Source organism: Penicillium psychrosexuale (assembly GCF_028828465.1).
Source record: "Penicillium psychrosexuale strain IBT 29551 chromosome Unknown utg000004l, whole genome shotgun sequence".
Lineage (NCBI taxonomy): Eukaryota > Fungi > Ascomycota > Eurotiomycetes > Eurotiales > Aspergillaceae > Penicillium > Penicillium psychrosexuale.
The window spans coordinates 4,775,484-4,801,697 of NW_026643189.1; the positions used below are offsets into that span (position 1 = coordinate 4,775,484).

The 26,214-nt window shown below is 50.0% G+C and overlaps 12 protein-coding genes across 12 annotated transcripts; 6 read left to right on the plus strand and 6 right to left on the minus strand.

Annotated features, from left to right (window-relative positions):
• Positions 1–409: 409 nt before the first annotated feature.
• On the minus strand, positions 410–4,228 carry pex1 (AAA family ATPase peroxin 1; the record flags this gene model as incomplete). Its single annotated transcript, XM_057188629.1, has 4 exons — positions 410–3,633; positions 3,690–3,768; positions 3,820–4,056; positions 4,118–4,228. 4 exons carry the CDS (start codon positions 4,226–4,228, stop codon positions 410–412), a joined length of 3,651 nt encoding a protein of 1,216 aa, XP_057040332.1.
• A 340-nt stretch (positions 4,229–4,568) lies between these two features.
• On the plus strand, positions 4,569–7,175 carry N7518_007703 (DNA replication licensing factor MCM7; the record flags this gene model as incomplete). Its single annotated transcript, XM_057188630.1, has 4 exons — positions 4,569–4,883; positions 4,940–5,070; positions 5,128–7,048; positions 7,107–7,175. The coding sequence occupies 4 exons, from the start codon at positions 4,569–4,571 to the stop codon at positions 7,173–7,175; spliced, it is 2,436 nt and encodes an 811-aa protein (XP_057040333.1).
• Positions 7,176–7,532: 357 nt separating this feature from the next.
• Positions 7,533–7,886, minus strand: N7518_007704 (putative adhesin; the record flags this gene model as incomplete). Its single annotated transcript, XM_057188631.1, has 1 exon — positions 7,533–7,886. The coding sequence occupies one exon, from the start codon at positions 7,884–7,886 to the stop codon at positions 7,533–7,535; it is 354 nt and encodes a 117-aa protein (XP_057040334.1).
• A 1,261-nt stretch (positions 7,887–9,147) lies between these two features.
• On the minus strand, positions 9,148–10,527 carry N7518_007705 (ATP-dependent (S)-NAD(P)H-hydrate dehydratase; the record flags this gene model as incomplete). Its single annotated transcript, XM_057188632.1, has 6 exons — positions 9,148–10,029; positions 10,082–10,114; positions 10,164–10,174; positions 10,233–10,279; positions 10,327–10,366; positions 10,434–10,527. The coding sequence occupies 6 exons, from the start codon at positions 10,525–10,527 to the stop codon at positions 9,148–9,150; spliced, it is 1,107 nt and encodes a 368-aa protein (XP_057040335.1).
• A 364-nt stretch (positions 10,528–10,891) lies between these two features.
• Positions 10,892–12,008, minus strand: N7518_007706 (uncharacterized protein; the record flags this gene model as incomplete). Its single annotated transcript, XM_057188633.1, has 2 exons — positions 10,892–11,947; positions 12,003–12,008. The coding sequence occupies 2 exons, from the start codon at positions 12,006–12,008 to the stop codon at positions 10,892–10,894; spliced, it is 1,062 nt and encodes a 353-aa protein (XP_057040336.1).
• A 309-nt stretch (positions 12,009–12,317) lies between these two features.
• Positions 12,318–13,040, plus strand: aspf8 (ribosomal P2 domain-containing protein; the record flags this gene model as incomplete). Its single annotated transcript, XM_057188634.1, has 4 exons — positions 12,318–12,336; positions 12,524–12,539; positions 12,641–12,809; positions 12,870–13,040. 4 exons carry the CDS (start codon positions 12,318–12,320, stop codon positions 13,038–13,040), a joined length of 375 nt encoding a protein of 124 aa, XP_057040337.1.
• Positions 13,041–13,737: 697 nt separating this feature from the next.
• N7518_007708 (40S ribosomal protein uS19) lies at positions 13,738–14,730 on the plus strand (the record flags this gene model as incomplete). Its single annotated transcript, XM_057188635.1, has 5 exons — positions 13,738–13,755; positions 13,818–13,836; positions 14,029–14,086; positions 14,302–14,598; positions 14,661–14,730. 5 exons carry the CDS (start codon positions 13,738–13,740, stop codon positions 14,728–14,730), a joined length of 462 nt encoding a protein of 153 aa, XP_057040338.1.
• Positions 14,731–15,990: 1,260 nt separating this feature from the next.
• Positions 15,991–17,830, plus strand: N7518_007709 (acyl--CoA ligase; the record flags this gene model as incomplete). Its single annotated transcript, XM_057188636.1, has 3 exons — positions 15,991–16,090; positions 16,183–16,818; positions 16,878–17,830. 3 exons carry the CDS (start codon positions 15,991–15,993, stop codon positions 17,828–17,830), a joined length of 1,689 nt encoding a protein of 562 aa, XP_057040339.1.
• A 160-nt stretch (positions 17,831–17,990) lies between these two features.
• On the minus strand, positions 17,991–18,974 carry N7518_007710 (uncharacterized protein; the record flags this gene model as incomplete). Its single annotated transcript, XM_057188637.1, has 2 exons — positions 17,991–18,565; positions 18,725–18,974. 2 exons carry the CDS (start codon positions 18,972–18,974, stop codon positions 17,991–17,993), a joined length of 825 nt encoding a protein of 274 aa, XP_057040340.1.
• Positions 18,975–19,388: 414 nt separating this feature from the next.
• On the minus strand, positions 19,389–20,618 carry N7518_007711 (glycoside hydrolase family 28 protein; the record flags this gene model as incomplete). Its single annotated transcript, XM_057188638.1, has 3 exons — positions 19,389–19,847; positions 19,911–20,330; positions 20,388–20,618. 3 exons carry the CDS (start codon positions 20,616–20,618, stop codon positions 19,389–19,391), a joined length of 1,110 nt encoding a protein of 369 aa, XP_057040341.1.
• A 1,557-nt stretch (positions 20,619–22,175) lies between these two features.
• Positions 22,176–23,688, plus strand: N7518_007712 (enolase; the record flags this gene model as incomplete). The annotated part of the gene is made up of 5 exons (XM_057188639.1): positions 22,176–22,257; positions 22,306–22,601; positions 22,653–22,887; positions 22,941–23,391; positions 23,442–23,688. The coding sequence occupies 5 exons, from the start codon at positions 22,176–22,178 to the stop codon at positions 23,686–23,688; spliced, it is 1,311 nt and encodes a 436-aa protein (XP_057040342.1).
• Positions 23,689–24,307: 619 nt separating this feature from the next.
• Positions 24,308–26,088, plus strand: N7518_007713 (uncharacterized protein; the record flags this gene model as incomplete). The annotated part of the gene is made up of 4 exons (XM_057188640.1): positions 24,308–24,609; positions 24,679–25,108; positions 25,162–25,298; positions 25,350–26,088. 4 exons carry the CDS (start codon positions 24,308–24,310, stop codon positions 26,086–26,088), a joined length of 1,608 nt encoding a protein of 535 aa, XP_057040343.1.
• Between the last annotated feature and the right edge of the window lie 126 nt (positions 26,089–26,214).

Sequence of the window (26,214 nt, forward strand, 5' to 3'; positions counted from 1 at the left end):
AGTCTCCCCTACTTCCAGGCCTCCTCCTAATATGGGCTGCCGGGTCACGTAGGCGGTAGCCGCCCACGGCACCACGGTGATGTGGAGGTGTTTATGTATACTGTGACTGCTTGCGGTCCGCTTTGAACATAGCTAGTTCATATTCTCTTTCCCTAAGCTACTAGTACTTCAACTTTTGTAAAGCAACCCAATCTACAAGGCAAACCTTCATGAATTGCCGCAAGCAAGCCAACATCGGTCCGATAAACTTGATCCCTTTCTCATCTAATAATCCTCTAAGACGAGACTCAAATGTATAATAACATTTCCATTTACCAATATTGAGAAATACAGGAGTAGAAGGCAAATAATCAATCGAACATACAAGGGCGTTCATATATACAGTGTACAAAACAAGTCATAAAATATATCACATCAGACTTGTTCGCCCTCCAATCTCATTGGCAGCCTCGCCGTTGGGCATCTCGCCATTTCGGCCGGCCACAAACTCACGGTAAATTCCTTGGAGACGTCTAAGCTCAGCTGGGGGAAGGGAACCACGCGTGGTTGCCAATGAGCGCTCAACATGTTCCCAGCGGACGATGATATCCTCATGCAGCTCGTCTGCATCGGGCTCAGTGCCGTTAGCCACCGGGGCCGCGGCATTGTTCGCACCGGAAAGTCCCTGCTCGAGCTGGCGCTGACGGCGACGTGAGTTCTTGATTGCCTCTAGCTTGGCTGAAATCACTGCTGGGGCTGGCATGGAGACAGACCCAGATGCTTCCTCTGAAGAGGAATAAAGGAACTGGATGAAGGACTTGCTAGAAGCATTGGCGGAGGAGTTGGACTTGGAATTGGGCTTCGCTGCATCGGTAGAACGGTCACCTAGCGTGTCGTGGACTGCCTCTAGATGGGCGTTGTAGACGACAGCCTGCAGATCTGCACCAGAGAATCCTTCGGTCTGGGTGGCAATATCACCAAAGCGAGACGTGACCTCGTCACTCATTTTGAGCTTTTCACTCACTGAGCGGATGATATCAACACGGTCTGCATGGTTGGGCATGCCGCAAAGAAGGGACTTGTCGAGACGGCCAGGACGAAGGAGGGCAGGATCGATCAAGTCGGGTCGTGATGTTGCTGCCAGCACATAAACGCCAGAGAGGCCTTCTGCACCGTCCATTTGTGTCAACAACTGGTTGACAACACGGTCCGTGACACCAGTGGAGTCGTGCCCACGCTTGGGTGCGATACTGTCGAACTCATCGAAGAAAAGGACGCAAGGGCGAGCGGCTTGGGCTCTTTCAAACAAATCGCGGACACTCTTTTCACTAGCTCCGATGTATTTGTTCAAAATCTCGGGACCCTTGACACTGATGAAGTTCAATCCACATTCGCCAGCCACTGCGCTAGCCAACATTGTCTTACCGCACCCAGGGAATCCATAGAGAAGTAAACCAGACCGCAGTCGCAATGGGCACTGTGCGAAGATCGGGGCATATTTTGTAGGATATTGCAATGTTTCCAATAGCATCTTGCGAGTTTCGAACAAACCCCCAACAGACGAAAATGTGGTTGTTGACGAGGTAAGAGTAACATTTCGAAGAGACGCTGGGGTAAAGTCCTTCAAGGCACTTTCAAAGTCCTCTAACCCTAGAGTGATCATCTTCGATGTTGCTGTCAGATCTGAGACAGAGCGAATGAGGGCCTCATTCCGCGCACGAGCAACGAGTAGCACAAGATCACCGGGCATATACCCATCGGTTTTGCCGGCCAGTTCTAGATACTCGACGTCCCTTCCAATAACAAACCCATCACCCCCAGAAGAGCTTGGTCGGCTCCCCGGATTTGAAGGGTCCAACCACGAGTCTTGTGTTGAGGAGCTTGTGGCCCTCACATGCCCGTTTAAGCTCTCTGTGGGTTTATCTTCGCTAGTAAGTTTTTCCAAAACCCTTCGGCGTCCTTCTTTATCCGGGGATCTCATATTAATGATCTCACGGACGACATGGCCGCCGATAATAACATTATTGAGAGACTCTTTGGCCTGTGCAGTGGCCAGTAGCACAACAGAGGAATTCAGCGCGCAATATTCTCGAACCATAGAGCAGATAACCTCGCTGTTCTGGCGACTTCGGCCATTATCACCACCCACCTGCAATTCAGTCTCCGCTGGGCAGAGCTTGTCAAGATCTTCAAGGATCACGACTGACTGGCCACCAAGACGCGCACACCATGATGCGGACATAAAGAGGCGGTTCAGGGTCTCTTTGATGTTGGAAATACGTGTTTCATCTGTCACGAGCTTGCGGCAGGAGAAATACTTGACATTGAAAAGATGATCTCGTCTTAGGCGATGAGCTAGTAGATGGGCAAGAGCTGTTTTACCGGCACCAAGACCACCGGTCAGCAAGATAGACGACGATTTTGTTAGATTGTTCAATGACTGTTCAATGATAGAATCAATCCCTACTAATTCAGGGGCAGTCTCTGGAAGAGGGTCCTCCATAGGTAGCGCCTGTGAACTAGGGTCAAATGGCTTGGGGATTTCAGCCTGCACTTCAAGATTCAGCTTGGCTTCGGAGCCTAGCAACCACCCGAACATTGACTTTGTTTCGTCCGGAGCCCCCTTTTTGAAGGGGGGATCAAAGCGAATAATAGCACCATCGAACGAAGAGACTGAAGGGTGATAGTCAGATTTGGGTATAATCATTCCATCAGTTAAAGGTCCCGAGAACAGCCCTGTGTCAGACCCAGTGCTGCCGTAGATGACTTTGAGGCGCTCGGCTAGGGCATCGCGGGATGCCGTAGTGTCGGCACCGAACTTCAGCCCGTCCTTCTTCTTTAAAGAATCGCCTATGAAAGGATAGACTTTGAGGGTCTTGACTGCCGAGCGATGCAGCGGTGGGGGTGCTGCTTCTACTCGGATGATTCCTCCAACCATGTTCTCTGCACCAAGGGCCGTGCACAACAAGGTGGAAAGCGCCACATGCCGATTGTCAGGAGCCTCCTCCCATGGAAACAATTTAGCCACGAGCTTGGTTGAAGGGGCACCAGAATCATTGGACTTTTGCTGTTCAGCCTGAGCAAGTTGCTGTTGGGGATCTGGTGGGGGTTTGAGACCGGATGGCTGGACAACCGACACGCATGCCCAAGTCGCGCCGCGCAGCTCATGGCTAGCCAGCAGACCCGGATCAACCCAAATACGAAGGCCCTGATTTGCGTCATCGTCTACTTCCTCGTCAAAATATTGAGTGGTCGCTGAGCGGTCTACGCCTCTCAAGTAGAGGGAGCCTTGTGTACTGGAGTTGGACCGACCACTCTTCGGGCGTACAGTGCTCGAAGCACTCCTCCCCCCAGCACTCCTCCTGCTGCTACCAGTAGCGCTGCGGCTGTCAGCCCGAGAGCTTTTACTCGTCTTAGATCGAACCTTGGGAGCCACTATGACTTCTGCATCCGGCGCGATTTTGGCGAAGGGGGAGGTGTCTGGGGGAGCGGGTGTAAGAGAAGTGACGACAATATTGGCGGTAGATGTGGGAGAGAGATGCAATGCGAGTGGGTGCATATGCATCGATTGCGCCGCATTGTATGTAGGATTGGGTAGAGCGCGAATTTGTGACAAGAGGTTAAGCTCCAGGAATGTGGCATGGAGCTCAATGACTGGTTATATCGAGTTAGTACCACTCTAATTATAGCTGCTTGTAGCTTGTACATACTCTCCCAGTCTTCTGGTGTCAATGGCTCGATGTTTATCGTATGTGCAACGGGTGGATCGAGGTGGATGAACAATCCGACCTGCAAGTGTTAGCGCCCCACGTGGGTAATGACGTACGGGAAGTATTGTACCTTCTGGCCTTCTGTGAGACCAAGGAGCCGCCCAAAAGTAGTATCAAGCTCAACGGTAGATACTTCCTGCTCCCTGGAATATCCACTGTTGATACCGTCCCTCCCAACGACAGGCGCAAGCCTGCGCTTGCTCGGCATACCCGTCCAACCGAGGAAGCATGATTGCTGCGGAGGAGCTCCATTGGCCTTTCCGGAGGTCGATTTATATTGTAATTCGATAATAACATTCTGAGCAGTCTGTTATAGCTAGACGTTAGCCGAAAATAACCTACGGAAACAGAACGACTAGCAGACTGACCGTGTTTGCATTGACCAGCAGGGCGACCAGCGACGGCGGTAGATTAACAAGACAGTTCTTTAGGGGGATAAGGGCGACTTCGGCCGTCGCAGCAGGCTTCTTGGGCGCCATTTTGAAGCGCTGAACGATCGTGGACCCCGGAAAGACAAGGAGGAGGGGGAATCGTGAACTCGTAGAAACGCGACCCCGGACTCCACACTACATCTCTCTTTCGCCTCGGCCCGATGACGAGTCATGTGATATATTGATAGCGGATAAAGTGATAATCCGTCGGAATTGATACCTTTCCTAAATAGGTTAGTCTCGTTTTTGAGCGCGTCCCGACCTCGCGTTCGCGTTTTACCCAGCGAATTTGGGGCTCCGATAGACACTGGACGGACCCTCTTCCTTATATTCTCTCCCGATCCCACTATCCATTCTTTGCGCTTTCAATTGAGCGCACTTTGCTATTATGTCTCTCCTTCAATACCCCCCGCCTGTGGATTATTCCGCGCAACTGAATAGCTTCAAGGATTTCCTGAAGGGGTTCAAAACCTTCCAATCGTCTTCGGAAGCCGCTGCGACCGAGGCATTGGAGGATCTGAACATCGACGACGGGACTAGTGATGAATATGATTTCATGGATGATGCTGATGAGACCAATGGGGCAAACACCCGAGGAGCAAGGAGGCACCGGGAGCCGAAGCTCAAGTACATGCAAATTCTGCAGGATATCGCAAACCGGGATAAATCTAATATCTTGATTGAGTTGGATGACCTGTCAATTGTAAGTATCAATATGAGCCCCTCTGACTAAACTCTAGCTTACAATGTTGGTAATAGTTCGAGAAATCCTTGCCCGAGGGAGAAGACTTGAAGCTCGTCCAATCTATCGAAAAGAACACAAAACGCTATATCGATGTCATCTCTCAAGCGATTGATGCGGTTATGCCCAGGGAGACAAAGGATGTCACGTATGTCAAATCTGTTTATATGTGAATGCACAGACTGCTAAATTAATTATCGTGCAGATTCAAAGACGATGTGCTTGATGTGATCATGTCTCAACGCGAGAAGCGGAATGAGACTATGGAAACTGCGATGGAGGCCGACATGGAAGCTGCTGCGACTGCCCCATCGATGTTCCCTCCGGAGCTCACCCGCAGATATACTGTTAACTTCAAGCCCCTCACACCCTCAGGGTCTAGCGCCGAGCGCGATTCCAAAGCTCTCGCCGTCCGTTATGTACGCGGTGAGCACATCGGTACCTTGATTACAGTCCGCGGTATCACCACCCGTGTCTCAGATGTCAAGCCAGCTGTACAGATCAACGCCTACACTTGCGATCGCTGTGGTTGCGAGGTGTTCCAGCCCATCACCACCAAGCAATTCCTCCCCTTGACCGAATGTTTGTCGGAGGAATGCAAGAAGAACAACTCGAAGGGTCAGCTCTTCCTGTCGACTCGTGCATCGAAGTTTGTTCCTTTCCAGGAAGTGAAGATCCAGGAAATGGCCGACCAGGTCCCTGTGGGCCATATTCCTCGCGCTTTAACTGTTCACTGTTACGGAGCTCTGACTCGTCAACTGAACCCCGGCGACGTTATCGATGTGGCTGGCATCTTCTTGCCCACTCCCTACACTGGTTTCCGGGCTATTCGCGCCGGCCTGCTGACTGACACATACTTGGATGCCCAGCACATCACACAGCACAAGAAGTCCTACAATGAGGTGGGTATGGATAGCCGTACTCTTCGCAAGATCGAGCAACACCAACGTTCCGGTAATATGTATGAGTACCTTTCACGGTCGATTGCACCCGAAATCTACGGACACCTTGATGTCAAGAAGGCATTGTTATTGCTCTTGATTGGCGGTGTCACGAAAGAGATGGGTGACGGCATGCACATCCGTGGAGACATCAACATCTGCCTGATGGGTGACCCTGGTGTCGCCAAGTCCCAGCTTCTTCGATACATTACTAAGGTTGCCCCTCGTGGCGTGTACACCACGGGACGAGGAAGCAGTGGTGTCGGTCTCACCGCTGCAGTCATGCGAGATCCTGTCACAGACGAGATGGTGCTGGAGGGAGGTGCCCTTGTTCTCGCCGACAACGGTATCTGCTGTATTGATGAGTTCGACAAAATGGAGGACTCAGACCGAACAGCTATTCACGAAGTGATGGAACAGCAGACTATCTCCATTTCCAAGGCCGGTATCACAACTACCCTCAACGCCCGCACTTCCATCCTCGCAGCGGCCAACCCGCTATATGGTCGCTACAACCCTCGGGTGTCACCCGTGGAGAACATTAACCTACCCGCCGCTCTGCTCTCTCGTTTCGATGTCATGTTCCTGCTTCTGGATACCCCGTCCCGCGAGGGCGACGAGGAGCTGGCCCAACACGTCACCTACGTCCACATGCACAACAAGCACCCGGAGAGTGAAGAAGCTGGCGTGCTATTCACTCCCCACGAGGTCCGTCAGTATGTTGCCAAGGCACGCAGCTACCGTCCTATTGTGCCTACCAATGTTTCTGATTACATGGTTGGTGCTTATGTGGCCATGCGCAAGAGACAAAAGATCGATGAGTCCAAGAAGAGACAGTTTTCCCATGTCAGTCCCCGTACTCTGCTCGGTATTGTTCGTCTTTCGCAGGCACTTGCTCGTCTTCGCTTCAGTGAGGAGGTTGTTCGCGAGGATGTCGATGAGGCTCTGCGTCTCATTGAGATCAGTAAGGCTTCTCTATACAGCGAGGGCGAGCAGGGTAGCGACAACACCCCATCTAGCAAGATCTACAATTTGATCCGTAGTATGAAGGAGAGTGGTGCCGCTGCCATTGGAGATGGAGAGGAAGGCGAGATGAGCATGAGACGTATTCGTGAGCGTGTACTGGCCCGAGGCTTCACTGAAGATAACCTCACCATGACTATCGATGAATATGCCGAGATGAACGTAAGTGTGGCTAACTCCCAAAAGTACCGTGCTTTTTTACTAACAATGTTCTCTATAGCTCTGGCAAGTCACTGGCAACGGCACGCGTCTGCTCTTCACTGAAGTCGATGACGATATGGACATGTAATTGTGAAAGTCTCACATTTTGTTATTGTTTTCTTGATGTCGGACTTTTTGTACGTGTTGAAGATGCATGTGAAACTGGCTAAAATTAAGGCGACGGGTGTTTGGGTATATTCTTGGGGAAATGGAGTCGGTTATTATGATTTCGTGAGATGAATTAGGAAGATCTTCTCAGTCTACTTGTTTAATCTACATTTACATGCTAATTCTCCACTAAAGCAATTTCTTTCCATTAAGAAGTGACCCATGTACACATGCAATCCGCCAGAAAACCCGCCAGAATATCTCGCTATAGGTTCCGCTTGAGCCTACTGCACTACCCCCTTATCTTGTTTGACCACTCCCACCACGGACCAATATTCTAAGCCGCGCACTGGCGTTGAAGCATGACCTCGTTGCAAAGATCGGAAGGAGCAGCATACGGATCATCACACGAGGTGTTGCAAGCCGTGTACTCAGGAACGAAAACAAGGAATTCATAGTTCGGCATCGGCAGGCGGAACTGATGGTACAAGTCGTTGTTGTACTGAGATGCCTTGAAACCAGCGCGGCAGGCGCAGTGGAAGGATGTTCCCGTGTTGATGCACGAGGTGGAAGGGTCACACCCGTTCTCGCCTGAGATGGGGTTGCAGGTGCCACACTGGGGCCCTGATGTTGGGTCAGCGGCTACCAGGGAGGCAGTCGCGAGGATCAAGGTGATGATGGGGAAATGCATATTGATGGATGATTGGGCTTGTAGATCTGGTGTCTTGTGTCTGGGGATTGGTTTCTGATGGCGTTATCTTTTGCTGGGAGATTCGCCATCTTATATACTCGTCTCCAAGGATCTATATGCTTAGACCAATCCTTAGGCTTGATGCTCCTTTGTTGTGGAAGACGTTCTTCATCCTGTTCCCTGCGTTGCATCACGAGGTCATTTTCAGCCTGGGTTTCCTAGTATAGCCATATACGGTACGGGGTTGGGCGTGAATACGAGATCTGGAACAATACCCCAAAACACCACCAATGTTCATTGGCCAAGGTGATGTCGATGGCTTATTAGCTCAACATTGCCTTTGAGCAGCACGCCTAAAACTGCTTAGGTTTTGGAATATCGAATTAGCAAGGGTGGAGGCGGGGTGCATGTCTCAGGGCCATCCCTCTAGCCACATTCAGATCTCGACGTCAACGGCCGTATAGAATGTGAAATTTTGACTTGCCAAGGTAGATGTCTCACACTGCTTGCAGATTTATTGCTACGAGCTGGGCATTCTTTTATCCAAATGACTTCGTCTTCTGCAGACTTTTGGAACCTGATAAAAGGCAGGTGAAAACAAGCGAGACTGCGAAAGTTGGGCATAGGCTAGTCTGAATTGAGGCAGGGCCTGTGACATGTTGTTTTTTGGTTTCTATTACTCTGCATGCCATCAAGGGTAAAGGTCTAAGGTGCCCATCTAGGACACACTTTTTCCTTGTTGGACCCGCTCAAAACTAATCATCCGAGTCTGGTGATGATATCGTGTTGTCAGACGACCTTTATTGGCCGGTAGTATTATATTTTCACCTAATGGTTGGCAATTGGGACAAGACTCAGGCCCGAGTCTCAAGCATCAGCACCGAAAGACGGGGTTTGACCATGCTGATCAATGGATTATTGAAGGCTGAAAGATTCGCATACTATGAGCTGTTTCTTTCTCTCAGGTAAAAATGCAAGAAAAGATGCCCTATGATACCATATAACACCACGTAAGTCAGTGCAGTCGAGATTGCAATATCGGAGACGGATTTTGACTAAGATATGCAGGGTTCGAGACTATTCTTCTTGGCAACTATAGACACCGCTTGTGAGAACCATCATAAAAGTGGACGAGACATGTTTCATTGCTGTGAGTTTACATGCAGCTGGGCTTAGGTACATGGAGATATGCTCCGGAATATTCAGCTGCACCGTCTTTCTCGTACATAGATGAATGGCTAGTAGCATTTGATATGGTAGCCTAGAGGTGCGTCTTAGACCCTTCTGGCTCTCCAATCAGGTCCAGAAACGCCCCGTGAACCTCATCAGTCAAATCACTGGCCTGCATGCTCCGCCCTTTGGCTTCAAAGGCTCGTCGCGAGCACTCTCGTGTAATGCTACTTCCCGCCCAAGCCGCCAATAGCAGAGTCGTTGTCGGGGACATGCGTTTGTTCTCAGAATCGAGCTCTGCTTGAACATCTTCCTTGCTCTGCGCTGCCTTCTCGTTATCCTGCTCGCCAGAGTCCCACACTTTCTCATGATAAGCCGCTCGCCAAGCAAGGAATGTGCCCAGTGATCCGGTCAGAGTGTCTCCTTGACCGCCGCTGCGCTTCAAGCCACCCTTGTTATCAGAGATAATGCTAGTAACCCCGTTGGATATCAAATCCTGAGGACCCTTTTGAATGATCGTCACGCCGCCCAGGGCTCGAGATAGCTGCTCACACTCATCTGATGCTTTGCTGATGGTGTCGCCGTTTCCGCCTTGCGCAATCTCCGCTTGGCTGACGACCTTGACACCCAGCGCTTTGGCTAGACGCCCAAACTCTACCACATTTGGCGTGAGGATACAGTCCTTGTAGCCTTTGACCAGGCCCGGGTCTTGCGCCACAATCAGCAACCCATCTGCGTCTAGCACAAATGGGATCGATCGCGCCCGCGCCTCTTTGATCACTTCCGCGACTACCTTTAGCGTCACGCCATCGCGGCCGAGACCCGGTCCAATCACAAGTGCATGGAGGCGAGATAACATCGCGATGATCGGACCCGCCAGTGCTGGTGCATCGATCGAATTGGGGTCCTTCACAGTGTCGCTGCTTGGAAGCAATGGGTGTACCATCAAATTAGGAGAATAGCTTTTGATAACCTGTGTACTACATGTTTAGAATAGGTTCAATCAAAGCCGAATTTTAGCTTACTGGTGCTGCGGATCGTTCGCAGAGTACGTGGCTCTGGTGGTTGTTAGTCGTTTGCATAAGGTATGCCATCTTTCGCACATACCATATCGCACCCTGCAATTCGATAGTCAATATCTTTAGTGGAGATCATGGACCTGTTTAGGGGACGTACCAAGTCTTGCAGAGGCCATGGATGAGAAGTATGGAGCCCCGGTGTAGCTTATACCAGTCAGTAGGATACCAGTGTCAACAGGCAGAGAACCTACTCAACGCAGCCTCCGATAACAGCTACACGGCCGAGTTGTCCTAGATTAATAGTCAGCGGGGATTTTCCTTGCGTGGTCGATAGCTTCAATCGACTTAATCAACAGACCTTTGTGGAACTTTTCGAGCATTGGAGGCACAATCTTGCGCACCTTGCTGAAGAGAATCTTCGATGAGACCGACACATGATGAACTGACTCCATGGTGAAATGGTGAAATTGGTAAAATGTGAAAATGTAGAAGATAACTTTCAGTTATGCTGGGTAAACGCGAGTGATGTCACCTGCCAAGTGGGGCCGGGGTTGTAATATCAAGCCGATGACTTCAATATTGAATATTGGCTACAATGTACAGAACAATAGTCAAAAGAAAAGAAAGTTGGTATTGATATAGCGCTCGCTATTGATGGTGCTTCAAAGCAAAAAATATGAAGGCATCCCCGTCTATGGACACCCCGAACGCTCATAATGCGGAGTTAACATGTAGTCCTATCCAAAACAAAAGAGATCAAGGAAAGTGATCAGAAGGAAAAAAAGAAACCAGTTGACTGTATAAAATGTCCAAACTTCAACGCTTGCTCCTAGAAGCAAGAGCGGCCAATTTCCGCTGGCGCTCCAACTTCTCTTTCTTAGCCGCCATTTCTTGCCGTAGCTCTTTCTCGTCTTCCTGTTTAGCAAATGCCAATGCAGCCGCCTCTTCGCGGTCTACATCATCCATTCCAGCCTCCATGTCGGACGACGCATCAGAGTAGTAATCGTCGTAGCCACCGAGGTCGCCCTCATCTTCTTCGTCAGTTCCGAGATATTCATTTTGTCGGTTGCGAGACTGGTGTCGACGGTCATTTCCACCACGATTTGACGGCAGGCCCGCGGTACCACGGTAGGTAAGCGGTTCGGGAGTTTGCGTCGGTTTGGCCGTCCCCTTGTATGAGGGTCCCTCGGAATCGCGCTGCCGGACAGCAGGCTTACCCTTAGCAGAGACACCGGATCCAGCCTTCCTTCCTAAACGCGCTTCTTTTTCCTTGGCCTGGAGTTCCATCATGCGCCGCTTGCGCTCCACTTTGGTAAGTCTTTCTTTGGAGCCGGGTTGGTGTCGTAGCAACCCTACTCCCACAGGCGCCGTCTCTTGCTTAGCCTTTGCCTGCGCCATGATCTCCGCAAATGATCCCTTTGGTGGCGGCTTCGAGGTTGTGGCAGCGCCTGCGGATGTGGGCTTGGGGTCGGGCTCCTTCCGTGGGGGTATCGCTTTTGGCGCCGCAGACAAGCTGGGTTTGGGGGTGGGTTTAGGCATGGTTGGCCTGGAGGTGGTCGGAAGATTTGGCTTGGATACAACTCTGGGTGGTACTGATGATACCGCTGGCCTCGTGGGAAGTGTAGGCCTCATTGCGGCGGAGCTATTTGCCACCTTGTTTTCAGGTTTTGGTGGGCGAGGCAGCTGGTCATCAGCTTTGCGCTTGATCCCTCCACTGACATTCCCGCTGGTTGGAGGCGGCCGTCGCACAGCGGTCGGTTTGCGATCCTCCTTTTTGGGGATTGAAGCAGGTGCAGGCGAGGTAGGCACCTGAGTCACCGGAAGTTGGGAGGGCTTACCCGTCTGGATAGACGAGAGAATGGAATCGAGGAACTATGCTATGTCAGTCAAAATGAGGTGAAACGAAGAGAAAGATAGGTAGCCATACACTCATTTTGATTATAGGAGAAATATCCCGAGGGTTTAAATCCTGGAGTCGAAGAGTGGTACAAAGAAGAAGTCGCTCACCGTCGATATTTGGTACGACTAAGTAACTTCATGACTCCGAGCCCGATAGCATGAGAATAGATCTCTGGCTTGGCTCTCTCCGGATTCTCTGTTATCTTGGAATAACAGAAGTAGCAAAAGTGAAGAACACGCCTGACTTGGCCCAAGAGCTTTCGAAGTGAGAGTTATGTACTCAGTAGAGGAGTAGAGAAGAGAGACAGGTTTATGGGCCAGCATGCAATTATCAAGGCCGGATATGCAAACGTCACGTGATAGTGAATACACCGCGCCACAGCACTCGCTTAGAAGTCCCGCCAACACTAGCCACACCCACTCGCACCACCTTTTTTTCCAAGATTTTGAGCACTCGGTTAATCCTTCGTCAACCAACCTCTTCCACCAGAACTCGACGTTGCAGTCTCCGCCCAATTCGCGGTTAAATCGATTGTTTCTCTTGTTCAGATAATAATCACCAACGGTACGTACACTTTATTTATGTGCTTCTCGGCCGATTTTGCGGCTTGAAAAGTACGATCGCATTCGATCTTGAATTCGATACTAATGAAGATTTTTTTCCAGTCCATTCAAAATGAAGTATCTCGCCGCCTACTTGCTTCTCGCCCTCGCCGGCAACGAGGCCCCCTCCGCCGCCGATATCAAGGCTGTCCTCTCCTCCGTCGGCATCGACGCTGAGGGTGACCGCGTCGAGAAGGTCATCTCCGAGCTCAAGGGCAAGGACCTCCAGGTGGTCAGTGATACTCGCAAGCGCATATATATTACCTGAAATGCATGCTGACTCTTTATATAGCTGATCTCCGAGGGCTCTGCCAAGCTCGCTTCCGTCCCCTCCGGTGGCGGTGCTGCTGCTGCCCCTGCCGCTGCCGCTGCCGGTGGTGCCGCTGCTCCTGCTGAGGAGAAGAAGGAGGAGAAGGAGGAGGAGGAGTCCGATGAGGATATGGGATTCGGACTCTTCGATTAAGCGCTTTAATCCAAGGCCTAAAAATCATAGTTCTGGGGAACAGATGTTTGGTTGGTTCGTCAGTCCGGGCAAGATTTGCGCCGGTTGGCTTCTCAAGTGTGTTTTGTTGAGACTGTTTTGATACAGTTGCGACTCTTCATATGAGCTGGAATAAGCTTATAGCCAATACAATTCGTCTGGCCTTCGCTACAACTTTTTCTCAATGCGTAAATGTAGTTCTTGAAAGATCGCCGAGACCCGCTCTCAAAGTTAGCGTGTCAAATTCTCTTGGAGAACTAGAGATTCAATCATCCACGTCATGGTAACTACGGAGTAAGCGTACTCAGATTGTACTTGATAAGGACCATCAACAGCCTCCGATTCTGCCATATCATGGGAATGGGTAATCATAATACAAATAAATTACACAAATGGTACAAACGTTACTGATGTTTCCCCAAGCAAAGTCAGGTAAATAAAGATTACAAAGAGTTTGATTACAAAGCAAAGACCAATGTTTCAAAGTAAATTACGTATTGCCCGAAAGGGTATAGTGTCTAGGGCTTGGAACCTACCCGTCGCTTAACGAGTGCTGCCCACCTCCTACAGCCTGTGTGTTAGCAGCCCGACCGCTTAGCGACACGACAATTTCCGACAACCCATCTCCTTCGCTTTTCGAGATACGGTCGAAAGGCGGTTTACAGGAATATCTGCAAAAATGGCTGACATCGAATACGTGAGTTTTTCGCCCTCGCCCTTCAAGCCCGTGCGATACACTAACATGGAGTTTTCATCTAGAACGCCGAGGAGGCTGCCGGTACGTTATGAACAAGCAAACCCATCCCTACCCATCGCCCATGGACAGAAGAATCGAATGAGAAGAGAAGGCGCGCATTACAATCGACTATACGAAGATGATTGAAGAAAGACGTTAGCGGGGAACGACATGGACATGGGAGATACGCACTACAACAAGATCGCAGACGCTGACTGAACCTTCGCCGAACAGAGATCAAGAAGAGAAGACAGTTCCGCAAGTTTTCTTACCGCGGCATTGACCTCGACCAGTACGTTTACATTACCAATCATCGAATCCTTGGACATCCATTCGCAGCCAGTACCTCGTGAGACGAAATTGAAGGTGGTCATTTACAATGTCAACAACCATTATGGATGAACCGCATATGGCATCTTTATTGTCGCCTCTTTGTCGCTGCGTTGCGAATGGACAACAGGGATCATAAACAAGCAAGGACATTAGTCTGACTGAATCCTTTTACAGGCTCCTCGACCTTTCCTCCGAGCAGCTCCGTGATGTCGTTCACGCCCGTGCCCGCAGACGTTTCAACCGCGGCCTGAAGCGCAAGCCCATGGGTCTCATCAAGAAGCTCCGCAAGGCCAAGCAGGAGGCCAAGCCCAACGAGAAGCCCGATCTCGTCAAGACTCACCTCCGTGACATGATCGTCGTCCCCGAGATGATCGGCTCCGTCGTCGGTATCTACTCCGGTAAGGAGTTCAACCAGGTTGAGATCAAGCCCGAGATGGTTGGTCACTACTTGGCTGAGTTCTCTATCTCTTAGTATGTGCTCCCGGGAATTTTTCGCATGGCCATTTAACATCAGCACACTAACAACCTCCTAGCAAGCCCGTCAAGCACGGTCGTCCCGGTATTGGTGCCACCCACTCTTCCCGTTTCATTCCCCTCAAGTAAACGATTTCAAACGATTCCCCCCGGAGTGGCGTGTGGAGGAAATGGTGCTGGGAAAGCAAAAATGGAATTCAGCAAAACTCTCATCTGGGCTCTTTTTTTCAGCATGTATTTCCAGTCTGGGTCCGCTGTTTCCAACTCAATTTAAGATCTTGTCGGCATGATATCATATTGGGATCTGGATTTAGTCCCTCGTCGAATCTGGCGAGGTCAAAAAGATACTCCTTCACTCGTCTCGCTTTGTGTCGCCGGGGAAGGAGTCTAAATCTAACGACACTACAAATTCATTTCCAGACACATTGTAGGCCAAGTAATTCGGAGGGGCAGACTAGACAGCACCGGACACGCCCGTCTCATGGTCCCTACGTCTAGGTCATGAGGTTCATGGAGACTGCACCGTTGTACATATTACTGTGAATTGTTCCACAAATTGGGCTCCGCTACCTTTACTCTGGGGAAGGGGCATCGTGGTATCCAATTTATTTGTTTATTGAGCCTCATTGCCTCATTGTATTAAACGTAATGGAATATAAACTAGCAATCATTGGCAGCACATTCTATACCTCTGCATTGCTATCATGGACACATATCTCGAGTTACACAGATATATATTCCTACAACGGCCTCTTCCCGAATGAGTTGGCCGCTCCACGTCGTTCTGTGTATTATAGTCTTGCATTAAACTGTTTCATGTCACTATAAAATTACCTGACTTCGAAGGTTTGAAGCTGATACTTATCAAATTGTGAGGTTCCAGGTGGGCATGACATTGCGATGTTCCATTCACCAGACCTTATTATTATTCTATTTGAGCTACTCTATAAATGTGTCTTTCCTCTATCTTCCAAGGTTTCATCCGGCATTCGGTGAAGTAGTTGCTTATCTCTGTCAAACTGCCGAGATCGAGGTCTCTGAGTGCCGATATCAAGGATGGATGTCAAGGATATCAATGAGTATCCTGCATGAACCTCAACGGAACAGATGATTATTCGGAATATGCAGTGAACAGTATGAGATTGGATCTTTCAATTCCTCCAATTTAATGCTGAAGAGTCAAGGAACAAGCAGTTTTTAATTGGCTTGGGCCCCTGCGATATTGGACCGAGGCAAGCCGTCAGCCGAGATTGCGGAGAAAGACCCATCTCACCTCTTTTAAGTACATACTCGGTTGCTCGTGTGCGTCCCTTTCGTCTTTCACCTGACAGTCTTTTTGAGCCTCGATCACATTCACCGGCATCGAATCCTTGGCTTTATTACCCCATAATGCCTGTCGCCTCCAATTACCCTCTGGTCGACATCCCAGAAGTGGACCTCTGGACCTTTCTATTTGAGCGCAAGGATAGGGCTTACCCCGATGATAAGAGTGCGTGATATTCAATGAGAACCCAGTGGTGCGCTGCGTTGAACACGGCATTTGCATTTCTCTTGAATTTTCTTCATGCTGACCCCCACCAGTTATCTACCAAGATGCCGATACCCAGCGCCATTACACATACAAATCGCTACGCGAGGCCTCGCTAGATTTTGGCAAGGGCCTGAAAGCTCTGTATGAGTGGCGCAAGGGTGATGTGCTGGCCCTCTTCACGCCAAACAGCATCGACACACCCGTGGTGATGTGGGGCACACTTTGGGCCGGCGGAATTATCTCGCCTGCGAACCCAGGCTACACAGTTGACGAGCTGGCCTTCCAGCTCAAGAACTCTAACGCCAAGGGACTTGTAACGCAGGCCTCGGTGCTGTCTGTGGCGCGGGAAGCTGCGAAGAAAGTCGGCTTATCCGAGGATCGCATTATCCTGATTGGGGACCAGCGGGATCCCGATGTGCGGACCAAGCATTTTAGCTCTGTGCGCAATATCTCTGGTGCTACCCGCTACCGCAAGCAGAAGATCACTCCCGCGAAGGATGTAGCTTTCTTAGTTTATTCTTCTGGGACTACGGGTGTGCCTAAGGGTGTCATGCTGTCGCATCGGAATATCGTTGCCAATATTAGGCAGCAGTACATCGCTGAAGGTACAAACCTGAGTTGGAATGGTGGTCCTGACGGAAAGGGTGATCGGGTACTGGCATTTTTGCCGTTCTATCATATCTATGGTATAGCTTTCAATCGCATAGATGCTCGGATGAACACGATACTAACTGTGAGTCTCTAGGGTTGAATTGCCTACTTGCCCAGGCTTTATATAAGGGTTATCACTTGGTCGTCATGTCAAAATTCGACATAGAAAAATGGTGCGCTCACGTGCAGAACTACCGCTGCTCGTTCAGTTATATTGTCCCCCCTGTGGTGCTATTGCTAGGCAAGCACCCGGTGGTCGACAACTATGACCTTTCAAGTCTTCGCATGATGAACTCCGGCGCTGCACCGCTGACGCATGAGCTGGTAGAGGCAGTCTACTCCCGCATCAAGGTTGGCATCAAGCAGGGCTACGGACTCAGCGAGACTAGCCCAACCACACACTCCCAGCGGTGGGAGGATTGGCGCGAGGCTATCGGTTCCGTTGGCCGCTTGATGCCTAATATGCAAGCCAAGTATATGACTATGCCAGAGGATGGTTCCGAGCCCAAGGAGGTTGCCGTCGGTGAGGTTGGTGAATTGTACGTCAGTGGACCTAACGTGTTCATGGGCTATCACGAGAACCCAGAGGCTACTAAGGGCTGTTTGTCTGAGGACGGATGGTTCCAGACTGGTGACGTTGGGTACCAGGACGCCAAGGGTAATTTCTACATTACCGATCGTGTCAAGGAACTCATCAAGTACAAGGGCTTCCAGGTGCCTCCTGCCGAGCTGGAAGGACATCTGGTTGACAATGATGCTATTGATGATGTTGCTGTTATCGGTATTGAGAGTGAGACACACGGTTCCGAGGTTCCTATGGCTTGTGTCGTTCGCAGCGCCAAGAGCAAGTCTTCTGGAAGGAGCGAAAAGGAAGAAGCAGTGAGCATTATCAAATGGCTGGATAGCAAGGTCACCAGCCACAAACGTCTGCGTGGTGGTGTGCAGTTTGTGGATGAGATCCCTAAGAACCCTAGTGGGAAGATCCTGCGTCGGATTCTGAAGCAGAAGTTCAAGGGGGTGGTAGAGGCACCCAAAGCCAAGCTGTGAATATGTTTTCTTAGATATGCACACCATATAAACTTTATATCTTTTCACGTTCGTTTTCATAATTGAATGACATATGGAAGATCCGAAGAGTAGAGTATCCTGTCAATCCCAGGCCCTTTCTAGTATAGAAACCTAGAGATTCAAGCCCGGAAATTGTTCCCTAAGGAAAAAACCTCTTAACCATACCCTCAACATCCTCCCCAACAACAGCATCAATCTTCTCCCTCGCAACCCTCTCAACAGCCTCTTCAACCCCCTCATCCCCATTAACAAGATCAATCCATCCCTCCGTATCAGCCCTAGCAAGCAAAAGATCCGCTACGATCGCCACGTCCTCCCGAGTAACACTTCCGTCACCCTTAGGCGTGATCCCCAACTCGACTTTCCGTGTCGCAGGTTGATCAGTCAGAATCCCAGGCCGCAGATTGATAGCCTGGAAAGGCCGCGCCGGTCCAGGCTCGCGCTTCCGCTGCGCAGCCAGCGCTGTCATGTACTCGTCGGCTTCTAGCTTGGCTTCCGCGTACGTCGGCAGCACTTCCGTCTGGACCTTCACTATACCCGCCCATTGGTCGTCCGGCATCCAGCTCGGCTGCTTGCGTCGACTGCCTAGGTACGACACCAGGAGGAGTTTGCTAACGCCTGGTGATGCAAATGATGCTGTTATGAAATGTTTCGCTGCTTCTTGGTCGATCGCGATTGTGCGTGCTGCACCACCTTTGCCGCCGGCGCCTGGGTCTGCGTGTTAGTTTGTGGCTTGGGAATTGTTGATTTTCCATAGTGCATTATAGAGGCCTATATGGCCTCATAGCTTTATTTGAACTGGGGATGGCTCATTGCACTGTGCGTTGCGATGTTTAAAGATAAGTGCGGGGTGAGGGGTGAGGGGTGCCATACCAGCCGACCAGACGACGTAGTCCGGCACAACGGTGTTGATGATTTTTTGAGCGTCCGAGGAACTCTTCACATCCTCTAGACTCGAGAGTAACACCTTGAGGTTGCCCTTGTGGCCTTGGCCCAGCTCTAGAATCTCGCTTTCGTGCGCAGGGTTGCGGATGACGCTGGTTACGCTCCAGCCCCGGTTGAGGAGGAGTGGAGTAAGGTGAAGGGCGACTTTGCCATGACCGCCGAGTAGCAGAACATGCATTTTGAATAGGATTTGGGTGTGGCTTTGTGTGTGTAAGAGAAGAAGCTTGAGTATTGGCTGATTGGGGAAAGGAACTCGTTGCGTCATCACCACCGAACGTTCAGCTTGGCGTTAATTGCAACGAAATATGTACAACATAGATAGAAATTAATAGATGCACAAGAAATTGAATCTACGAGTGAATTTTGCTAATCTAAAGTGTTTTACAGTATAGTCATTCTCAGCTACTATTAGGTAGGTTGAAAACCATTCAATTGAATCCATCTACAGATGGCTATATAAGTACAATGACGTCCAAAGGGACTAATAGCATATTTAACCTCGTCTTCTAGCTCACCCAGTCAAATTTGCCTTGAAAATAGCCCACTCTCGTCTGGTTGATGCCCTGGTGATTACTGTTTGATCCCTAGCAATCTAGCAAGAAGCACCAGAAGGCACATTCTCGCACTTACTGCTAGTCTTACCACCAGTGACGGAATTTCCAGACCAGGTCCAGTCAGAGCAGCTACCGCTACCGCAAAGAATGTAGACGTCAGTAGCGCTGCTCTTGACAGTGCCGGTAACCTTCTCGACAGTCAGGTCGGTAATGGGGATACCAGTAGTGGGGGTACCGGTAGGGCTGCCGTTCTCGTAATCCTGCTCGATAACAATACCATAGCTAGAGATCTCGGACAGCTTGATGTTGGAGAAGGTCACGCCAGAGACTGCACCAGTGGCCTTGTAGACGGTCTTGACGCGCACACCGTTGGCGGAGTTGGTTACGGTAGAGTCGGAGATGGTCACGTTCTTCACAGTGTTGTCGGAGCGCAAGCCAACGGAGCCAATGGAGAGACCGTGACCGCCGGAGCAGTAGCCGCCGGTGAATACGATGTTCTGGCGGACAACCGGGTTAGTTTCATTTGTTTTTTATGGTAGAAGTATCCTTTGACTGCTTACCTCGCCAGAGTTGATAGCCAAGCAGTCGTCCTGGTTCTTGACATTGGCGTTGCTGATGGTGATATAGGTGCTCGAGCCAACATCGAAGGCATCGGTGTTGTGGCCGCCCTCAGTATCACCGTCCGAGTTGTCGATGGTGATCTGGTCGAGGACCAGGTTATCGGACTGCACACTGAAAGCCTGGACGGGGGTGTTCTTGACGTTCAGGCCGGTGATGGACGAGTCGTCCAGGGAGTGGGCGTAGAAGAACTTGGGCTTGGTCTTTCCGCCGTTGGTTCCCTCGCTGTCCCACCAGCTCGCTCCGCCGCCGTTGATGACATGGCCTGACTGTCCACTGACTTCAATCTTTGAGCCGGAGATGCTGATAAGGGGACCCGTCCACTCTTTATATCCGAAGGTAGTTTCGCCCTTGAAGATGACCTATACAGCAGCTATTAGATCTTTGGTTATCGACCCTTGAATAACAGAGATATCTACCTTGGTACCACTCTCCAGCTTGGTAAGATCGAGAGTCACGCCAGCAGGGACTTCGATGTTATCCAGCACAATGGTGGAACAAGCCTTCTTGCTAGCAATGGCGCTGGCGGCTGAGGTAAAGGTGCAAGTCGAGGACGAGCGCTCAACCAGTTCGGAAACACTAGTAGGAGCTGGGGCAGCAGACACAACGGCGGCACCGAGGGCCAGCATGGAAACGAAAGATGTACGCATTTTGAAGTAAATGTCCGATCAACAGACAAGTAAAGAGAGTGTAAATGTTCGGAACTAGCCGAGTAGAGTGAAGAATGAAATGAAGTAAGAATGAATGGATGGGTTTGAATAAGCTATTCCATCGAGCTTGGCTTTGATATTTAAATGCTTGGCCTGCACAGTATCCTCCTTATAGCCCCTGCGCTAGTATCCTTATGAAACGGGAGCATCACCATCTGTCATGGTGTTGACCCCTGTTCCCAGCCAGACCACTCATTGGAGAGCCATGAGATCCATGGATGCATGGTAATTGTTAGGTGCTCCATTGGATTCATCTATTAGGGCTACGACAACTCTCCGAAACCATTTAGCTCCACCGAATCTACTCCGTACGGCCCCGCTGAAAACGATCATTGCTGGAATAATTAATTCCCGGAATATTTTCGGGTAAACGGAATGAGACATGGGGTTTCAGTCTGGGCTGAAATATTTATTGTCCAATCGCGATATGGAATTGATACCTGGGAAGCCATGTGGAGTTCCGTCAAGCTTGTGTTTCACGCCAAGCACTTGATTTGAGGAATTTCTCGATGTACTCCTTAGGGCTAGCCAAATACTCCGTGCATGAAGACCTATCGCGAAAGATTTTGTGGCGCTGAGACAAAAATCCACTCTTTAATTTGGCATGCGGTCTTTTGTTTGATTGGCGCCATATCTAGATATGCAGTGAAACAACAATGTATTAGTATGCATAAATAAAGATGCCTAGGGGGACTCCATAGGCACGGAGTAGTTAGGTATGCATTTATCTAGTTACCCCTGACCTGAGCACAGATTCTGTTCAAGCATATCGTACTTGATTATGGGCATACACTCCTTTCGCTAAGCGCGATAGGATACCGATGCGATGTTCGAGTTGCTCTATCCGAGTTATGTAGTAAAAGGACCGAAGGAGATTATCTGCTTTGTGGTGAGCCTACTGCAGTTGGGTAATCGATTTGATATAAACCATCGGAACAAACAAGAAGGAGATACCCTGGATAGCGACAGCTCGTTTCGGAAATTTATGTATTATAAAGCTGATCTTCGGGGACAACTTCCAGAAAACAGTAGACCTCAATCCTGCGAAAAATTTGGACAAAACTGCAATGCAGCTTGCTTCAAATGAACATCTTGAAGTCGTAATGGATTCGAAAGGTGCGGCAAAACTTTCCGCTCGAACAGTATATATACTATGGATCTGTCTAGTAACTACAATAATTACAACCATATTCTGCTTACCAAGTTATTTTACAATGAGCCGTCGCGATGGGCTCAGATTGCCCGAGAGTACATTGGAGTCAGAAGCGTACAATAAAGAAAAGTGTTGGTCTATAGATCTGGCTATGAGAATCAACCGTCATCCGCTTGACATCATCACCTGTCACAGGTTAATTTATAGCTACTCTACGTCACCCCTTGCCATTGTAATATTTACTGTACCTGGGTGATGAATAGCAAGAACAAAACATTCTCATGCGATGGTCATCCAAGCTTTGAACCCATCAACTCACCACGCTACGTCATTTCGAATTCACGATGATCAGGTCGGTCCAAGCTGCCCAGCGCTTGGATTCGCGGGGACACCCAACTGTTCAAGTTGATCTCACTACGGACAGAGGTAAGAGAGCACCAACAATAGCTAAACTCGTTTCTTACACTGATGCAGGTACCTTTCGAGCCATCGTTCCGTCTGGTGCATCTACAGGTGCGAATGAAGCCATTGAGCTGCGAGATGGGGATAATTCTGCATATGGCGGCCAGGGCGTCCAGAAAGCTGTTTCGAACATTCGACTGGTCATTGGTCCCGCTCTAGTACAGAGCGGGCTCAAGGTTGATACAGACCAGAGGATGATTGATTGCCTTCTTAAGCATCTGGACGGTACGAAAAATAAGTCGAAGCTCGGCGCGAATGCCATTTTGGGCGCCAGTATGGCATGTGCCAGAGCGGGTGCAGCACATGCTGTAAGCTATAATTAAGATTGACGATTCGACATGATGGCTGATATATATCAGGGGATTCCATTGTACGAGTTCCTTCGGCGTGAGTCTGGAGCGAAAAAACCATTCGTCATGCCAGTGCCGTTCTTCAATGTCCTAAATGGAGGTGTGCATTCGGGCAACAAGATGGCTTTTCAAGAGACTATGATTGCTCCTGTTGGAGCATCATCTTTCACGGAAGCAGTACAAATGGGCTGCGAGGTTTACCAGAAGCTGAAGAAGGTCATCGTCGAGAAGTTTGGAACATCTGGTTAGTGCGCCTTTCACTATGGATCCTATGCAGCCATTACTGATACTCTCAAGCTACCGGTATTGGAGACGAAGGAGGGTTTGCACCACCGATCTCCCAGCCTCATGAGGCACTAGACCTCCTGGTTCAAGCCGTCTCTCTTGCTGGATATAGCGGCAGAATAAAATTCGCCATTGATCCTGCATCAAGCGAATTCTTCAAGGATGGGAACTACGATATTGCGTTCAAAGACGACAAACCGAACTTGCAAAGCTCAAAACAGCTTACAGACCTGTATCGCTCATTGTTGCAAAATTATCCGATCGTTTTACTTGAAGATCCGTTCGCCGAAACCGATTGGGACAGTTGGACCGAATTCAACAAGGAATGTCCAGCTGAACTGGTTGGGGATGATTTGCTGGTTACCAATACGAAATATGTGCAGGAGGCCAACGAAAAGAGGGCGTGCAATTCGATGCTGCTCAAAATCAACCAAATAGGCACCATTTCCGAAGCAATTGAGGCGTAGGTTTCCCCTACGATTCCCCCAGAGAGAATGTTCTAATTATTCATAGGGCGAACTTGGCCTACAGCTTTGACTGGAGTGTTTTTGTATCTCACCGATCTGGTGAGACGACCGATGATTTCATTGCAGATTTGGTCGTGGGCTTAAGGACGGGCCATCTGAAATCTGGGGCCCCCTGCCGGGGTGAGAGAGTTGCTAAGTATAACCGGCTCATGGATATCGAGGCAGATCTTTTGGGAAAAGGTGCAAAATGCCTTTATGCCGGTTCTCAATTCAGGGTGGCATCTAAGTGTTGAGCCGGACCTCAGTTATACTGTGACTTCGCATCAACATAACATGTATGGTGGGATATAGCGTATCGGACAGATTCATCCTAGAAAAAGAAATATAGTATCTTGTTAGCCTTAGTGTTATAGCAAGAAGGATGAGAAACATAAAAGCTTCATGATGATTCTGGCCTCAAGGATTCGCTCGAGGCAAAGCGTCAGCCTTGCCTCCTAGCCAGAATTGCAGGTCCTGTAGGGCCTTCATATCGTTCTGTGGCTTCGCTTTCCCGATACTATCGTTATACCATCCATTCGAATGTCTGTGGGAATCAAAGTCGTGTTGTATAAATATTCGATCTTCACCTCCTCTTCGGAAAGTTGTTGTATGCGGGAAAGCTCTCGCGGTAGATGACACGAGATAAACAAAATGCGACTGGGTCGTCAGGACCTCTACAATCCCCAAGATACTCAACAGCTTCCATGGCGAGTAAGCTACAACCCGTGATATCGACAGAATCAACTAAAATGTCATGGCAAGGCAAGACCAACGGGTGAGAATTGCCGAGGTCGGCTTCTCCGCATCGGACCACTCGACCTTCTCAGCCCCGGACTTCACCTGATTATGCTCTAACTTGGCATCAACAACAACATGTCTGCGGACAACCCTCCAGTCCCAGGGGAGGCGCTGGACCTTCCACCTCGCGCCTTACGCGATGTCCTCCGCGTATGTCTCAGCGCCAAAGAATACCGATTCCTCCATGAATCAGTGGTCAGACGCGCCCCTGCCATCCAAAACAAACTCCCATCCCCATCTCGCTACGATGTCATCGCTCGCCCAAAGAATCGACACAGTGAAGCCGCTATTCGCTCATCGCTGCGAGTCTTTGTCGGCTCCGGAATCGCGTTGAAGTTGGCGGATCTGTTGATTACTCGGTTCCAAGGCGCCTCACAGTAAGATCGGTTTAATCTACGCAGAGGCCTCTTTTAGGAATATGCACTAACGCTCGCTCTAACCAACAGGAAAAAGACTCGAACGCCCCTCTTCCGGTCTCCCAAATTCCGTCTCTCCATCTCCCTCTCTCTCCTCCTTCTCATCCATCGCCTCCTCTACCGCTTCCTCGTCCGATTGCGAGCGAACCTCCGCACCGACGATGCAAAGCCATTCAGAGAGCGCAACCCGCATGTCTCGCAGGCGCTGACCTCGCGCTTTGCGCCAGCGATCGGCGCAAGTCTGGCTGGTTTCGCGCTAGGCATCTGTCCGCAGGACCAGCTCCGACTGACTGCGGCAATTTACACAGGCACCAGAAGCTTGGAGTTCTTGTTTAATGTCCTGGACTCAAATGGCTGGCTGGATAAGCGCCCGTGGTGGTTCGGCAGCTGGCTGTTGATGCCCATCTCGTTTGCGCAGCTCTTCCATGCGTTCGTGTTTGATCGTGAGACTACACCTAATGTTTGTGGTCGGAAATCCTTTTTTGAGTCACGGTCGCTAATTTGATGCCATAGTGGTTTGGAAAAGTCATTTTCAGGCTCTCGCCGAGCTACATTCAAGGCCGACCAGAGTCGCTTCCGGTCAACATCGCCTGGCCCGAGAAAGAAGAGATTGTGAACTCTCTTGCCTCCATTGCTGATCTCCGCTGGCCGTATGTTTGAAGTTGATTCTGCTAAAGCGTATTGTCGCTAATATGACACAGGGCATTCGTTTCTCCAATTCTACACCCGGGTGATCTCAACACCTTGCCATCATCAGTGGCTTCCATCTCTCCAATCACTGGACCAGCACACCCTGCAATCACAAGTCTATCATGCGCTCTCTTGCACCCTAAGCTCCCGAACTGTAGCACGGCGTTCTTGCACCACATTCTCCTCTCCGTGCCGCCGCTTGCGCGATTCCTAACGACCATCACTCTGGCGCTTTCAATCCCCAAATTCAAGAGCATTCTGTTTCAGCCTATTTCGTCAGTGAATACTATTTCGAAGCGTATTATCACCATGACAGCGGTTATCTCTGCTGCAATTGGCTCAGCCTGGGGTAGTGTCTGTCTCCTGAACCACAACTTGCCCCGCACAACACTTCCTACCAAGCGATTCTTCCTCAGTGGGGCACTGGGCGGTCTGCCATTCTTGTTCCTGGGAAACAGCCGCAGCACATTCCTCTGGTTCTTCCGGGCCGCTGTTGATTCGGCGTACAAGACCGGGGTCAAGCGTGGACTATGGAAGGGCCGCAAGGGCGGGGAACTATTGTTGTTTGTTCTGTCCTGGGCGCTTATGGGGTCAATCCTTGAGGGGAACCCTGAAGCCGTGCAGGGTGGGGGGCTACGCAAGGCTTTGACCTGGCTGAGAGGTGATGGATTTGCGGATCCAGTGGATATTGCGAAGCGAAGATTGCGACGGGAATCGAAGAAAGCCGACGGCAGTGAATCCACGAGTTGATAGCCTCTTTTTTTATGTCCCGAGGTCCTTTTTTAGGACTTCGTCGGTGTGGAATTCACTTTCCGACCCCACGTTTTGCGGAGTTGTCGGAGACTGACCTCCGCATTTAGTTTCGGCCTTATAACT